This window comes from Kogia breviceps, chromosome 9 (assembly GCF_026419965.1).
Source record: "Kogia breviceps isolate mKogBre1 chromosome 9, mKogBre1 haplotype 1, whole genome shotgun sequence".
Taxonomy (NCBI): Eukaryota; Metazoa; Chordata; class Mammalia; order Artiodactyla; family Physeteridae; genus Kogia; species Kogia breviceps.
In genome coordinates, this window is record NC_081318.1 from 13,667,660 (window position 1) to 13,684,532 (window position 16,873).

A 16,873-nucleotide genomic window follows, 5' to 3' on the forward strand; every position below is an offset into this window, starting at 1 on the left:
ACATCCGGGGAGCTATTGCCCCTAACTCCCAGTTCCTGTGGCAGGATGGGAGGCTAACTTCCGTGGGGGCCTTGCTCCAATTTGCAAAACCATCTCCTGTCCTAAAGGTGTGAGAAGTTTGTTTGTGTAAAGGTGTGAGAAGTTCTCTGGATACGCCAACTCAGGTGGTCTTCCCAGTGACGGTGATGAAGTTAGGAGAACTATTTGTGACACCAGGTCCAGTCGAGTCCTCTCACTTGAGGAGTCGTGATTATCTGAGAACTTGCCTGGAGTGGGCAGTGTCTGCCTGGCAATGTAACGGGGAGATTCCTTTCTTCCTTTGCTACCTCTTAGCGCGTTGCCTGTGATGTGTGTCACAGTCTGGTTCAAAGCGTATTCAATAATAAAACTGTTTTCTAATCTGCTATCTTTGTGGACAGGTTTTCTGGGTTGAAAGACTTAATTTTTTGTTTTGTTTTTTCCCCTAGCAGTTGAAAGACAGCCCAGGAGGGCAAAAGACCCTTGTTCAGAGTCGTGTGTTGTAATGCCTTAAGTTTTTGCTTGAGGCTGCCAGGATCTTAACACTCATTTATTTGTTTGGGTGATGGGGGTGGGAAGTACAACAGTGAATTATACCGACAGACTAATAACCCTGTCCTTATGGGCAACTGTATTTCATTCAACAAAATTTAAAGCTTATGCCCTCATGGCAGGTCAGTAGCGCACCTAGCAGCGCGTTTCTTTCTCTCAAAACAAAATGCAGAATAAAGGCTTTTTGAAAAAAAGATGATTTATATATACATCATTTCTTCCCAGATTATATCTTCTCTCTCCCGCACTGCTTCTTTCCTAACAGTCCTGGCCGGTGTCCGTCCCTCCAACCCCCACTTCCCCCTCGGAGCTGCCGGGTCCACCCAGGCCTCCGCGGCGTCTGGAAGCCGACACTCCTCCTCCCCTCCCCCTCCCCTCCCCTCCCCTCCCCTCCCCTCCCCTCCCCTCCCCTCCCCTCCCCTCCCCTCCCCTCCCCTCCCTTCCCCTCCCCTCCCCTCCCCTCCCCTCCCCTCCCCTCCCCTCCCCTCCCCTCCCCTCCCCTCCCCTCCCCTCCCCTCCCCTCCCCTCCCCGCCCAGTGGCCCTCAGGTAAAGCCGCGCGGTCGGACTACAACTCCCAGCAAGCCGCGGGCACCGATCACATGAGTTCCCGGAAACCCTGGCTGCGGCGGCGCCGGTGAGGTGGCGGCGGGAGTGGCAAGCTTGCGGGCGCGGCGGAGCGAGAGAAGCTGGCTGGAGCGCAACTACTATTGCGGCACTCGGGTGCGCGAGGGGCGGCGCGCCGGGCCCGAGCCGAGAAGGGCCGAAACCCGGTTTGGGGTGGGGGTGGGGGTGGGGGTGGGGGGCGCTACAGGCGAGGGCAGGTCCGAGGAGCTTCCAGGCGACGAGGGGACGGGGCGGAGAGGCATAAGGTGGCGGCCGGTGGGTGTGGCGCCGTGGGCAAGGCCGGCCACCCCTCGTTCCCTCCACGCTGGGCCTGGTTCCTCGGCGCCCAGGTGCTCCGGGACCTGGGGGGCCGGCGAGTACCGTAGCGGAGGGGAGCGGGAGGATCGGGAGGGCCTCCGGGGAGAGCCGGCGGCCGGGCCCCACGCCAGCGCGGTGGCGGGGGCGTCTGTGCAAGAAAAGGGTTTGTCGTCTAGACCAGGTGAAAGGGTACTTCACAGGTAGGCCGGGCAGGCTTTTGGAGAGGGTGTAGTGAGGCCACAGAGGGAGAAGGGTCTTAGTGGAATAACTGGGCTTTGCTTTTTGGTAACTACCACGGTCTCGGGCAGGAATTTATCTGATCGCTTTTTCGTCATTAACTCAGTATTCTTGTTTGCAGAATGTGGTCTGTTTATTCTCACTTCTCACGGGATTATGGGAACGTGTCCACAGGGTTTTTGGTGTTTCCAGAAACTAGGCGATCTCCTCATAACTTACTGAAAGGATGTAGGGAGTTCCTGGGGTGAGCAAAATATGATTCTTAATGGCCACCTTCTTTCTTCAGCGTTTTGAGGCTTGAATTCTTTTTTTTTTCCATTTGTTGAATGTTTGCTGTATGCCAGGCACTGTACTTACTTAATTTAATTTTGGCTGCGTTGGGTCTTTTTAAAAAAATTATTTATTTATTTTTGGCTGCGTTGGGTCTTCATAGACGCGTGCGGGCTTGTCTCTAGTTGTGGCGAGTGGGGGCTACTCTTCGTTGCGGTGCGCGGGCTTCTCATTGCATTGGCTTCTCTGGTTGTAGAGCACGGGCTCTAGAGCGCAGGCTCAGTGGTTGTGGCGCACGGGCTTAGTTGCTCCGCGGCATGTGGGATCTTCCCGGATTAGGGCTCTAACCCGTGTCCCCTGCATTGGCAGGCGGATTCTTAACCACTGTATCACGAGGGAAGCCCCGGGTGCTGTACTGAGAACTCTCTATAAATTGTCTCATTTAATCTTTCAGTGAGGAAATTGAGACTCAAAGAAGTTAAGTGGAGGGTCTTGAATTCCAACTGGAACTTTCATGCCTTTGTGTGGGCCACGGTGTGGCTTCAGATGACAATCTTCTATTAATCTTTGATATCTGGTCTCTGCATCAGAAAATAACCCTGAAACGATACTTTCATAGGCTCAAAGTCGGTGCACCGTCTTGTTGTTCACTAGCTGTCAGGATTCATTGTCTCAGGTTCTGATTTGTCTTGTTCACCAGTGATAAGGAAGTGCCACAGCAATGACCATTAAGTTGAGTATAAGTCCTTTGTCTAGGAGAGTGAAAGATTTTATCTTGAAAACTTGTCTTTGGAATATGTTCAAAATAGGTAGGAAGAACGTGGTTTGAGGAACCCTGAGAGAATTTTACAGAAAAGTGCTAGGTATTTTACATCTGTGGTAAGGAACAATTTAAGAAGAGAGACAAATTACAGGAAGACTTGAGTTTCGAATAAAAGGATTTACATGATACAGGGAAACGACTTCAAATGAGGTCTTGTGGGGTAAAAAAGATACTGTGTAAGTTACAGCACGCACAACTGTCACAATAGGTGCAACTGTCACAATAGGTGAGCTCAACTATCCTTTTAGTACTTTTCCCCTTACCTCTTTATACTGAGTATACATAATCATTTTACTTTGCAAACATAAAAACTGAAGTCTAGGGAGTGAAGTAATTGCCCTTCTTATTTAAGCGTGTGCGAGAACCACAGTTACTAACTAATAAGGTGCTTTTTTTCCATCCTGGATCTATACTTCTGTGTTTAATGTGTGATATTTGTAATTACTGTGTTTTACCCAACTTGGGATATTTTAACCTTTTAACCTTCCCTCTTACACAATATAACGTAGGGTCTAGGGTCAGGTCTGGGTTTGAATGCTCCTTTCACCTTCTAAGAGATAATACTTTTTAAAATCCATTTTTTTATCTGAAAGATGTGGTGAGAACTAAATGCAATGGTGCATGGTAAGTGCCTAGCACAGGGCCTGGCACTTTGAAAGCATTCAGTGTTGGCCATCAGTCAAAGCATTCATTCATTCAGAAAATCTTTACTGATCATTCTAAATGCTCTGCTAGGACCTGGGGTTATAGCTGTGGTGTTAAGACAGATGTGGAACTTAACAGATGAACAATAAACATGTGAACAATTAAAGCAGATAATTAGATTGGGAGAAATGCTGTGAAGGGAAAAAACAAATGGAGATGGGAGAGGTAGTAACGGAGGGAGGCCATTTTAGATAGGACGATCCAGGCAGCCACTCTAGGGGATGACACTTGAGGCTGAGCCAAGAAAAGGCAAGAGCAAGACATTTGCAAAGAACCAGGAGAAAAGCATGTCAGACAACAGAACCGCAAATGCGAAGTCCCAAAGCAAAGAAGGGCTTGGTGTGTTCAGGGGCAAGAAAGGGATTGGGTGCTAGGGAGACGGTAGCCCTGTGGAGGAGTGATGCTGCTGGGGGCGGAGCAAGGCGGGCACAGAGGAGAAGGAAACGGCTAGCTCCACACTGTGTACATAGCTCCACACTGTGTACACCGGCAAAGGATTGGGAACCACCCAGATGTCCCGCAGGAGACTGGACTGCGGCAGCTCTGTAGGTGCAGATGGGGCGGACCTCCAGCCTCTGATAAGTGAAGAAAAAAAATGGTGCAGGACAGTGTGTGTTGTACGCTCCCATTTGTGTATGTGTGAGTGTGCGTCTACGCCTGGAATGCACGCACAGGTGCAGATTCTGCAAGAATGCAGAAGCAATGGTAGGAGCCCTGGGCGACTGCGAACAGGGAGGGAGGTGTCACTGTGTATATACCCTTTGAACTTTCTACCGTGTGTGTATAGCATCTACTGCATACAGGTTTTGGAGGCCATGGCAAAACTCTTGTTTTGTGGTTCTATATGAGTCTTGGGAAACCGTGAAGGCATTTTAAGCAGAAGAATGACAGCTGATTTATGGTTTTGTTTTTTTTTTTTTTTCTCGGTACGTGGGCCTCTCACTGTTGTGGCCTCTCTTGTTGTGTAGCACGGGCTCCGGACACGCAGGCCCAGAGGCCATGGCTCACGGGCCCAGCCGCTCCGCGGCATATGGGATCTTCCCGGACCGGGCACGAACCCGTGTCCCCTGCATCGGCAGGCGGACTGTCAACCACTGCTGCCACCTGGGAAGCCCAGTACCATCTTCTGAGGGCAGTGCTGGGGACAGATGGGTGTGGAGGGAGGAAGTGAAGAATTGTGAAATTGTGTTTTAGTTCCAAGGAGGGCTCTCAGGTGGTTGGTTGGCTGTGCCGCTGAGAGCCCTGGAGGGTCCGAGTTCGAGCTGGGCTGGCACTCTGGGAATCACTGGCAGAAAGCCGTGGTACCAGGTGAAGGGGACAGAGAGCTTGGAGGTTTAGAGAGAGAAGTGTAAGTGGTTATCTTAGATGTTGAGAAGGCAGGTCTTTAGGGAAGTGTGGACTTGCTGGGCAGAGTTGCATGCCCTCTGAGGTTTGTGGTTTTGAATCTGAAAAGTGAAACCAGCCCGCCTCTTTGATTTTTCTCTGGCAAAACTCAGCCACTTGGGCCCAGGGGAGGAGGCCAGAGGCAAGCGAGGAAAAAAAGCCCGTAAGGGAGATAGTCCAGATTCTAAGTTGGGAAAGAAGGGAATGAGGACAGGAGGAGGGTCATGGATGAAGGGAAAAAATGGGGAGGTGGTGACCTAATTGGGAGCTTGCTGAGGTAAAATGACTTTGGAGTGGGGAGTATGAAGTAAGCAGTTTTCTGGAAGGAAACAAAGCAAGATGTTTGAAGTGCAGTTTGGGAGGTGATGCGCTTACTGCTTAGTAGATGACACGGGCCGGGTTTTGACCACGGAGTGGGTTTTGCTCGTGGGATAGAGGAAAAGATTGGTGGGAAGAGGACAAGGGTCTGCTAGGCTACCCATCTGGGTGTTGACATGAGACAGAGCGGAGGGGGCACAGCAGGTGACCAGGAGACGACGGCTGTGAGGGGCAGTGGAGAGCGAGGCCCAGGAGCTTCGGAGAAACTGGGGTCTCGCAAGGAGGAGGAGTGGTTGTGAGAAGGAAGATTGCCTCTGCCTGAGAGACCCCAGAGGAAGCAGTGTTATCTGGGGGCAGACAGGAGTCCGCCAGGGTAGGAAAGGCAAGAGCTCGCAGAACAGGGTCATGGTATGGAGAAGTAGATTAACTGCTTCTCTCCATTTCCGGAGAGCATTTCCTTCCAGTGGGGGTGGGGTGAGGATGGGGCCGATGAGAGGGAGGTGGCAGGTGATCTCCTTTTCTGCCAGTCTCGCCCCTTTCCACCCTGCAGTCTGTTTCCCCCAAAGTGTTCCTAATACGAGACTTTATTTATTTATTATTAAAAAAAAATTAAATTATTTATCTTTGGCTGCGTTGGGTCTTCGTTGCTATGCACGGGCTTTCTCTAGTTGCGGCGAGCGGGGGCTACTCTTCGTTGCGGTGCGCGGGCTTCTCATTGCGGTGGCTTCTCTTGTTGTGGAGCACGGCTCTAGGTGCACGAGCTTCAGTAGTTGTGGCTCGCGGGCTCCAGAGCGCAGGCTCTGTAGTTGTGGCACACGGGTGTAGTTGCTTTACAGCACGTGGGATCTTCCCGGACCAGGGCATGAACCCGTGTCTCCTGCATCGGCAGGCGGATTCTTAACCACTGCGCCACCAGGGAAGTTCCTACAAGACAACTTTAAATCTTACTATGTTTGAGTTGGAATGGACTCTAAATATGTATGGAAAGTGAAATTTGGGGAATGTTTTATATTCCAAGGCAGTGTTTATAAGGGGGAGATTGCCCTCTGCCTGGGCGTGTCACATGTGAAGCCATCTTTTTATTTAGCCTCGATCACACAATATGGAGTGTTCCATCCTGGAAAGTATGTTGTGTGGGTGATCCTATAGGATCTCAGAAAGCTTCTTACAAATCAGATGAATTAATGATCATGAACTAGCCTTGAAAAGTAGAATAAGGCTCAGTGGTTCTGCATCCTTTTGGATGGCAGGGATCTTACTTTTTATAAGTTTTTTTTTTTTTAAGGTATTCTTGTTGTCACATTACAGTTGTATATTTAGTATCCATGGATTAAGAAAATACTAAATGACAAGCTCCTATTCAGAAACACTTAAAATGAATTTTGGCTTTATTAATTGTAACAGCATTTACATACACTTGAAAAATGTTAGACATTTGTTCAGTCTATATTCAGAGCCAGAAGGGAAATGGTCTAAAAGTAGGATGTGCTTAATAGAGTTGGACTTGGCAAAAACTCTGTGCTTCTGCAGGGCTCCAGAGCTCACAGATGATCAGAAATCACTTCTGTGATGTAGGACATATAAATGCAAGGTATTGTTATTAATGATTATAATTATATAGGACCAGATGTTATAATAGTATTCATTTAAAATGGCATTCTGCCAACATCAGATGAATGTTTAAACTATTTTCCCATTGAACTTATTAAGCATTTTCTTCCCTGTCACTGTAGCTAAGGAGAAGGTGGTTTATTTAGAAACTAAATCCAGATGGTCTCAAACAGCTTGGTAGTCATTTAACACCATTAGTGTAACTGTACAGGCCTGAAATCCACAACCATTATTGCGGAAGCAAGTAATTCCAATCTGTTGGAGCATACATTTTTGGAATTATTCTCTTACCTAATTAATTATAGAATTTCATAGCCCACAGCCTTTTCTGAAGTATTCAGTACAGTGTTGTTGTTGTTTTTTTGTTTTTTTTTTTCAGTACAGTGTTTTGAGTTGTGAGTGTGTTCAGGTCAAAGAGCTATGATTTATAAAGAATGGTTAAAACTTTAAGTTGTTTCACTTGGGTGTCATGTTTAATTTGGGGGATAGAGGTAAATTTAGCAGTAACACTAGTAGCTCTAGGGTTTGTAACTTCCTGGAATTACAGACAAAGTTTATTTACATTTTGTGAGTGGAAATTTGTTGTCTTACTTGGCTCATAATTTTGTTTTAACATTTTTCAAGGAGAATGATTATTTGAAATTAACTATTTTCTCCTGATGTGGGATTAACCCTGGGCAGATCAGTGGCTAAAATAATTATCTTAATACCTTATATGCATTGTTTGTTTTGGTCTCAGAAGAGATAGGCCATTTTACACATGACAGTCTGTGCTTCAGAGAGATTGATGTGTCCAAGGGCTCACAGCCAGTAAGTGAATCAGCTATAATGTTTATATAACTTTAACCATCTCAACTTTGTATCTTTTATCCAAAAGTTTCAAGAATGGCCTTTCAGCTGGGTCTCTCAGCATTTAAGGTTTTGGGTTTATCTACCAATCAGTAGTATAAATTGTAATAGAGAACAGGAGTATAAATAGCAGTCACAGGGAACACAGCCTTGGGCAAAGTCCAGTGATTCACTAATTTTAGTGCTGGAAGCTTTTGAGTTTGTCTCCTACTTGACTATTATTGTAGTACGTTTATCATACAAGGTATTTTGTTAATTTAATTTTTTTTAAAGCTTTTTTTGTTTTTGTTTTTAATTTATTTATTTTTGGCTGCATTGGGTCTTCGTTGCTGCACGCGGGCTTCCTCTAGTTGCGGCGAGCAGGAGCTACTCTTCTTTGTGGTGCGTTGGCTTCTCATTGTGATGGCTTCTCTTGTTGCGGAGCACGGGCTCTAGGCATCCAGGCTTCAGTAGTGGTGGCACATGGGCTCAGTAGTTGTGGCACGCGAGCTCTAGAGCACGGGCTCAGTAGTTGTGGCGCACGGGCTTAGTTGCTCCACAGCATGTGGGATCTTCCCGGACCAGGGCTTGAACCCATGTCCCTTGCATTAGCAGGTGGATTCTTAACCACTGCACCACCAGCGAAGCCCCTGTTAATTTAATTTTATTTTTTCCTAACATGAAGATAAACTATAGGACTTTTACAATGCTGTGGATGTTTTCCCTCCTGATTATAAAATTAATATATATATTTATTGTAGAATTTTTAGGAAAATATATAGAAAAGTAAAATTACCCATAATTCCACTGCCCAGAGAGAACTGTATATTCCCTGTTTACTTGTAAATATGTAAATCTAGAGTTCAGTTGATTATAAGTCATATCCTACACGTTTCACTTGCCATTTACTCATTATTATAGTCTTAATCATCATGTCAAATGATAAAATATTCAGCCATTTGGATATACCATAATCTGTTTAATTATTCCCCTCTTATTGCATGTTTAGGTTGTTTCTGCAGACTCATAGCTGGAGACATTAAGTGTAGATGCTTACTTTATGCTTAATTAGTCTTGGTGTCAGAGCGTGGATGTGGCTTTCCGAGAGGACAGAGGAGAGGGGAGAGGGGAGAGGAAGTAGTGGAAAGTGATGGCAGAGGTGTGGCGCTGTCTCTCCCCTGTTCCTTTATGACTGGCACAAAGTTCATTTCTTCACATGAGAGAGCTCTTCCGACTTTGTGAAAATTACCTTTGTGTATAGAGCTGAATGCATGCTGTATTTCTTTAGGAATGAATGCCTGGAAATTGAATTTTTGTGTCAAAGGCTCTCAATGCACGTGGCCAGATCGTCTTCCTATAAAATTGTGTTAATTTTCACTTCCATCAGCAGTGTATGAGAGTTCAGGATCATTAGACCTTAAGCTGCATTGAGCACAGTCTTTTTTAACTATGCAAACTTTGTTACCATAATTAGCATTTCTTACGTTCTAATGAGATTGGAACTCTTATTTGATAAGTTTAATAGCTATTTCATTTCTTCTTGTCTGTTCATTTCCGTTGCTCATTTTCCAGTCAGAATTAGTGATTTTCTTATCAGTTTGTGAGAGTTTGTTCTGTTAGGAGGTAATCTTTCATCAAGGATTTTAAAAAATAATAATAAATTTATTTATTTATTTATTGGCTGTCTTGGGTCTTTGTTGTTGCGTGCAGGCTTTCTCTAGTTGTGGCGAACAGGGGCTACTCTTTGAGTGGGGGCTACTCTTTGTTGTGGTGCATGGGCTTCTCATTGCGGTGGCTTCTCTTATTGCGGAGCACCGGCTCTAGGTGCACGGACTTCAGTAGTTGTGGCACATGGGCTCAGTAGTTGTGTTGTACAGGCTCGGTAGTGTGGCTCGTGGGCTCTGGAGCGCTGGCTCAGTAGTTGTGGCGTACGGGCTTAGTTGCTCTGCACCATGTGAGATCTTCCTGGACCAGGGCTCGAACCCGTGTCCCCTGCATAGGCAGGCACATTCTTAACAACTGCGCTGCCAGGGAAGCCCCAAGGATTTCTTTTTAAAGGACTGGTTAATAGCTATAAAACATAATTATTAATCTAGTTTTCTGGTGTCAACTAATCCATGTAATTTTTATTTTTCTAGGTCTGATTATACAGTGACTGGTTGTAAGTCTAAATAATTCTGTTTTTGGATAATATGCCTATTATGAGTAATGTTAATAATGTGTTTTGTTTTTCCAGAAAGAAGAAATGATGTAAACCATTCACTATCCAGACTTTAAGGTCAAGGTGAGAAGGAAGGTCAGGAGGAACATGGCCTGGCCAAATATTTTTCAAAGAGGAACTTTGCTCTCCCAGTTCAGCCATCATCATGTGACAGTGTTCCTGCTCACCTTCTTCAGGTAAGTGGGCCACTGAAACTCTTCTCTTGTTGTTCTTGTCCTTGTTTTCCTTTTGAAGGAGCTGTTTATTGCATGGCAAGTGCCTAATGCAGTGATTGGCCTGGGCTAGTCATGAGCTAGACCAGCTAGTCCTTCTGCAGTACTTTATGATCGCTCTAATACAGTGGTTCTCGAGGGCTGTCTTGCCCATATTTGGCAATGTCTGGAGACATTTTTAGTTGTCACACTGGGGGAAGGGGTGCTACTTGGATCTAGTGGTTTGAGACCAGAGATGCTGTTACACATCCTGCAGTGCACGGGACAGCCCTCCACAACAGAGAATTTGGGGGGCCCAAAATGTCAATACTGCTATGATTGAAAAGCCTTGCTCTAACATAAAGTCCTTTAATTGTTAAAACCAGGAGCTTGCGAACAAAGGATGTGCGTATTCAGGGAATGCTCTGTGCCTCCTTGAGCAGTAAAGATGGTAGGAGACCTCTTTGAGAAACTTTGGTCACTCGTGTGAGAGCCTGACCAGTCAGTGTGACTGAAGAATCATCCATGTCTGACTCAGTGGCCCTCAGTGGCTCTCTTTAGTGGTTTGTAGATGACTTCTGCCAGGCTTTTTGGTGTGTAGGGCACGTTTTTCATAACCCTGTGACTCAGCTATTTCAATTATTTCTTCTGAATAGATTTTATTTATTATTAATCTTTATTGAAGGCATCGCAAGTGTTGATGATGGTTGTTTTTTTTTTCTTTTAAGGCAGAAACTAGGAAAATGGTTTTCTAATTACATGAGTTGATAGGTAATTTTGGATGCTTGCTTTAGGGGAAATCCATTCGTGAGGGGTTGAGGGAGGCATCAGTATGAGGAAAAGAAAGGCCCCAAGGAAAAAGCCAATGAATGGCTAGTGCAGTGAGTGGCCAGTGGTTGGTAAAGACTTAAAATCCTTTACAGAATTGCAACCATGATTTAAAGGGGTTGCAGTCCATCACATCTCCATCTTCTAGGTCCAGAGACATGTTATGAGTGAATGTGGGGGCTCATACTGAAGAAGACAACTTAATTGTTTCTTTGTTTACCAGAGACTGTTTCAGTGGATAGTTCTTATAAAGCAGTTCCTTCCCTCCCTCTTTCTCTCTCTCTCTTTCTTTCTGAATTTCTCTTTTTTAAAAGAGAAGAATTCCAAATTGTATAAAACAAATGGGAATATATCTGTGATTTTATTGAATCCGTTTTTCTTTCATTCAGCTGTCTTTCTTCTCTCTTTTGTAGTTACTCGTTGCTCCATGCATCAAGAAAAACATTCAGCAATGTCAAAGTCAGTATCTCTAAGCAGTGGACCCCAAGTGCTTTTAACAAGTCAGTTGAACTGCCTGTAGAGGTAAGTAGAACGAAGTTCTGGGGTGGATTTAAGAAGGGAACCATGCCCACCCATAAAATCTTCTAAGTTCTGTTTTGTTTCATTCATCCTTAGGAGGATGGCTTACTATTTCCTATGGCATAAAATCCAAACTATTCTGCCTGATTTCTTAGCTTGCTCTGATTCAGGTCTGTTTTAAACCATTTCAGCCAACTTATTTCTCACTGTTTTGAAATCACACAATTCTGGCTAGGCTGTTTTTTTCATCGAGTTTCGCAAGTACCATGCTTATTTCTGCCTTTGAGATTTTGCCTGTGTTCTTTTGTATGATCTTTCACCTTCCTTACACCCATCTAAATTTTGCTTTTTCCTTTGTGTCAAGATAAAATGCCACTTTTTCTATCAAGTTTTTTTCCCAGCTTCTGCTGATTTTTTTTCCCCTCCTGAACTGTGTGCATTGCATATTACATAGTTTAATGTCTAGGTACTTATGTACTTTATAATCATTTCACTTGTTTTTATCTCGTTTAAGTGACTTGAAGTCAGGGAGTCTGTATCCAGTTCTTATATTCATTTTTGTTTGTTTGTTTTGCTTTTGTTTTTTTGGCTGTGCTGTGTGGCTTGTGGGATCTTAGTTCCCCGACCAGGGATCGAACCCAGGCCCCGGCAGTGAAAGTGCCGAGTCCTAACCACTGGACCTCCAGGGAATTCCCTCTTATATTCATTTTGGACCAAGTAAATTCTTTGATGACTATTTGGAATGGAGATGCTATTCTTTTTTTTAAAATAAATTTATTTATTTTTGACTGCATTGGGTCTTCATTGCTGCGTGCAGGCTTTCTCTAGTTGCGGGAAGTGGGGGCTACTCTTCGTTGCGGTGCACAGGCTTCTCATTGCGGTAGCTTCTCTTGTTGTGGAGCACGGACTCTAGGCTCAGCGGCTTCAGTAGCTGTGGCTTATGGGCTCTAGAGTGCAGGCTCAGTAGTTGTGGTGCATGGGCTTAGTTGCTCTGCAGCATGTGGGATCTTCCGGGACCAGGACTCGAATGCGTGTTCCCTGCATTGGCAGGCGGATTCTTAACCACTGCGTCACCAGGAAAGTCCTGGAGATGCTATTCTTTATGATGCCATATCTCAATACAAAAATCCATACCTGTCAAACTTTACTATATTGTTTGAGTTCTACTTATGTGAAATTATAGGTATATGTTAATATGCTTTGCACTTTTAAAAATATTTATTTATTTATTTTTGGCTGCGTTGGGTCTTCGTTGCTGCGCGCAGGCTTTCTCTAGTTGTGGCGAGCCGGGGCTACTCTTCATTGTGGTGCGCAGGCTTCTCATTGCAGTGGCTTCTCTTGTTGTGGAGCATGGTCTCTAGGCGCATAGGCTTCAGTAGTTGTGGACTGCGGGCTCAGTAGTTGTGGCTCACGGGCTCTAGGGCACAGGCTCAGTAGTTGTGGCGCAGGGGCTTAGTTGCTCTGCGGCATGTGGGATCTTCTCAGACCAGGGCTTGAACTCGTGTCGCCTGCATTGGTAGGGGGATTATTAACTACTGCACCACTAGGGAAGCCCCGCATTTTTATTTCTTAAAAATTATTTCCCCTATTTGGACCAATTCAAAATTGACAGAGATTCGAAGGTTATATGAATATACCCTAAAGTGTAAATAAGTTATTCAGTCAATTGCTTATTCAGTCTGTCTTGCACTGAGGATACAATCAATCAATCAATCAATAAAAGCCTAGAGGATTAAAAAAAGAAAAGAGCCTGTCCTCATGGAGCTAACATTGTAGTGGAAATGCTCTTGAACAATTTTTCTGGAATTGAAGTTATCAGGCACTTTTAAAAGGCAGGCTATTAAGACTAGACAGCTACATTTTTTGATGGAGCCTTGACCAGTGTTGTGTGCACGGTAAGTACGTCTGAATGATCATTAACTGACTCGTCACAAACCCTCAAGGTAAAGTGGCCTTAGAGAGGTCATATGCCCTAACCTCTCAAATGGTATAGAATCCTTCTTTGTCATTATTGACAGATGACCACCTAGCTTCTGCTTTAATACTTCAGGGAGAAGAAACTCCCTGTTTTCTAGGTGGATGATTACATTTTTATTTAACTCTCATTATTAGGAAGTTTTTTCTTATAGTGAGATAAGAGTGTTCTGTTTAATTTTGATCTTTGGTTTTATCCTGAGCCGTGCATACTAAGTTGATTCGTGCTGCAGGACAGTCTGTTAAATATTTGAGGAAGATCCGTCTCCCTAAATTTCTCACGTTGAGGCAAAGCATCCCTGCTCCTTCAGCTGTAGTTTAGTGACACAGAGCACTAAATATCTTTCAGGTACAGGCTGACCAATATATAGAATAATAGGATTTGATTTAGGCACTGAATTTCTGGTTATACAGCCTTTGTTTTTTAGGTGACTGGGTTGGAGATCGCCAGCGCCACCCCCAGGTTTGATGATTCACTAGGGGGACTCATAGGACTCAGCATATGACTCAAAACTATGGTTTATTACAGTGAAGCACACTGAGCAAAGTCAGCAAAGGGAAAAGCACATAGGGTAGGGTCTAGAGGAAAGCAGGCAAAACCTTCCAAGAGTCCCTTTCCAGTGCAATAATATGGATGTGCTTAATTTTACCAGCAGCAAGTCATGACAGCTCCGGTGAGATGTTGTCTACTAGGGAAGCCCATTAGAGACTTGGTGGCAGGGTTTTTACTGGGGCTGGTCATGTAGACACCCTCTGCCTGGCATGTACAAAAATTCCACATTTCCATAAGGAAAGCAGGTGTTCAGCACAAACCATATTGTTTGAACAGACAGTTTAGGTACAGGGAGCCACTCTTAGCAGGGAATGATGGGAACCCTCCCAAGATCCAAGTTTCCAGGGGCCAGCCTTGCAAGTAGGCCTTTTTAAGGGTACATATCAGGTCTGCTATGGTAACTCTTTCCTGCCAGTAACTGTGTCACATTATTAACTTGTGTTGAACTTGCATTAACTTTCCTGCTAAGATATTTACTTACTTATTCTAATTGCTGCTTATTAAAGTAGATTTCACCATTCTGATCTTTCAGGACTATGTATTCAGTAGCTTGGATGGATTGGTTGTGTAGAAGTTGGGTTCTGACTTATCTTGGAGGTCTTTGTATTTCCATACCTGCCCTCATAGAGAGCAGTGCCAACCTTCCACTCCCTTCTGTAGATTTTATTTTTATTTTTTAAATTTTTTTTCGGTCTGCGGGCCTCTCACTATTGTGGCCTCTCCCGTTGCGGAGCACAGGCTCCGGACGTGCAGGCTCAGCGGCCATGGCTCACGGGCCCAGCCGCTCCGCGGCACGTGGGATCTTCCCAGACCGAGGCACGAACCCGTGTTCCCTGCATCGGCAGGCGGACTCTCAACCACTGCGCCACCAGGGAAGCCCTCTTCGGTAGACTTTAAAATCCAGGTATTTTCTTTCCTGAAGCCTGCTGCTGGGAGCAGAGTGGCTAGGGCAGTATGTACCTTTCACTCCTGTGCTTCTGGGTCTGTAACTGTCTTAAGTCTAGCTTCCTTTGGAGACTTACTTTCTTGTCCAAAGTGGACAGGTTCTTAGAACTGGAAGTATATGTAAAATGAGTCAACTCTAAAAAACATTTTGTGTATGTATGTTTTTAAACATTTCTTAAGTGCCCTAAACAGCATCCTGAAAAAGTGCTTATTATAGCTTTCATGTTTGTGCATAGCTATCTTAGGTGCTTTACAAAAAAATTAAGCAGATACAGTCTGTATACCTTGAGAGTTTATAATGGATCCCACTGACATGGGCAAACATTGGACAAAGTAAGAGATCATGATATAAAATCTCTGTTTATAGATAAAGAAGAGGAAATGGTTGAATCTAAGATTTGAGGACAACTTGATTGAAAATTGTGAACAAAAATTTGTTCCATTAAGTTAAAAAGTCATAACTCTCCAGACAGCACAGCCCTTCCAGGGTGTAGGGAATAGTGTAAGAGAGTCTAAACTTCTCTCCAGGAGAGGAAAGCAGGATTCAGGGTGCCCTCGACATTCCAGCTCAACCTCGGCCACAGCTGCTCTTACTCAGATTCTCACAGCAACCGATACCTGACCCCTGAACACAAGTCGGCTTCAGGAAGCGCTTTCGTGTGTTTCCCCACCCCCATGCATAGCTATAGTTCTGTGATAAACATTCTCACTGAGGAAGCCCACACTGCGACCTTTTGTGTTTCCAGGAAGTGCCCCAACGTGGAGCAGTCGTCGTAGCTTAATGCAGGCCCTCCCCTGACAACGCAACAAAGGCCTCCACACTGGCTGGTCCTTTCGCATGGCAATTGTGCATATGTGCAGGCCAACGGGTGACATTTGAGCACCTTAAAGTCACTTTGTTGATGACCTTCAGGTTCATTTCATTCTCTTTTTGAGGAAATATCTGCCAAATACCCAAATCGGAGTAACTAGTCACTCTTACAAGTAAAAATGACATTTCAGCTTGCGACTCACAGTTTTCCTCAAGACAGTCATCTTCTCTCCTGTTCGTATAGCTGTATTATCGATGTTAACTTTCTTCACTAGCCTTTTCTCTTTTATCGTATTTTCTGAATCTTTTTGTTAGTCCTGGTTTTTTTTTTGTTTGTTTGTTTTGGGTTTTGTTTACACTTGTTAAGTAGGCAGTCAGGAGTGTAGTTCAGCTGAATTTTAACCAGAAAAAATCTGTTTGAAACCTGTCAGTTTTTGTGTCAGCCACACCTGCAGGGAGATTTTGGTGGCTTCTCGTAAGAGTAAAGAAACAAACCCTGAAACTTGGAGCAACTGCTTGAATGTGAGCTCCTCGCACTGGTGTGTGCCCCACAGGGCTTAATTCTGGGTCCTTTGAGCCTGGGTGGCATCAGGGATCAAAGATTGTGGTTAGAGAGGAAAGTGGCAAAATAACTCTAATTGGAGATATTTCGGGCCCCAAGTTGGCACACTGAAATACTGATGGGTCTCAGCTGTGTGAGCTGCTTTCTTATCACTCAGGAAAGCAGTGTGTGAGGGAAGGTAACAAGACTGTTGACGTTAAGCCTCATGGAAGTGAGTCACAATGCTTAGGATCACACTTTATATATTCTCTTACAATTTGGGGATTTTACTTTCTGTTAAAAGGTAGAGTGTATTTTAAGTTGCTGATTGCAATTTTTCTCTTTAATATTCCAAAGTCAAATTTTCTGTAATAACCCATCTCAGAAATCATTTAGTATAACAACTTTTTGGTCTGGAGACCCCAAAGAGCTATGGGTTTGTATTTATAGAGACTTACTGTTTTAGAAATTAAAACCAAGACATTGAAGAAAAATACGTTGGTTTTAAATTATTTATAAATGAACTAAATAACCCATAACACATTAACATAAATAACATTTAGTGAAAAATGACTTTTTCAAAATGGAAAAAATCACTTAATAAGGAGAGTGGCATTGATTTA

The 16,873-nt window shown here is 44.4% G+C and overlaps 1 protein-coding gene across 7 annotated transcripts in view; it reads left to right on the forward strand.

Annotated features, from left to right (window-relative positions):
* Positions 1-1,170: 1,170 nt before the first annotated feature.
* SLC37A3 (solute carrier family 37 member 3) overlaps positions 1,171-16,873 on the forward strand; it is a 90,164-nt gene continuing 74,461 nt past the window's right edge. For 4 of the 7 annotated variants that reach the window (XR_010842059.1, XM_067041995.1, XM_067041996.1 and 1 more), the window contains exons 1-3: positions 1,171-1,291; positions 9,904-10,064; positions 11,321-11,429. Coding sequence is in view for 6 of the 7 variants with exons in the window: in XM_067041995.1 (XP_066898096.1) it covers positions 9,976-10,064; positions 11,321-11,429 (198 nt within the window). In the remaining variant the exon portion in view is untranslated. The remainder of the gene's footprint in view (positions 1,292-9,903; positions 10,065-11,320; positions 11,430-16,873) is intronic. The other 3 variants (XM_067042000.1, XM_067042001.1, XM_067041998.1) reach the window with 2 other exon arrangements.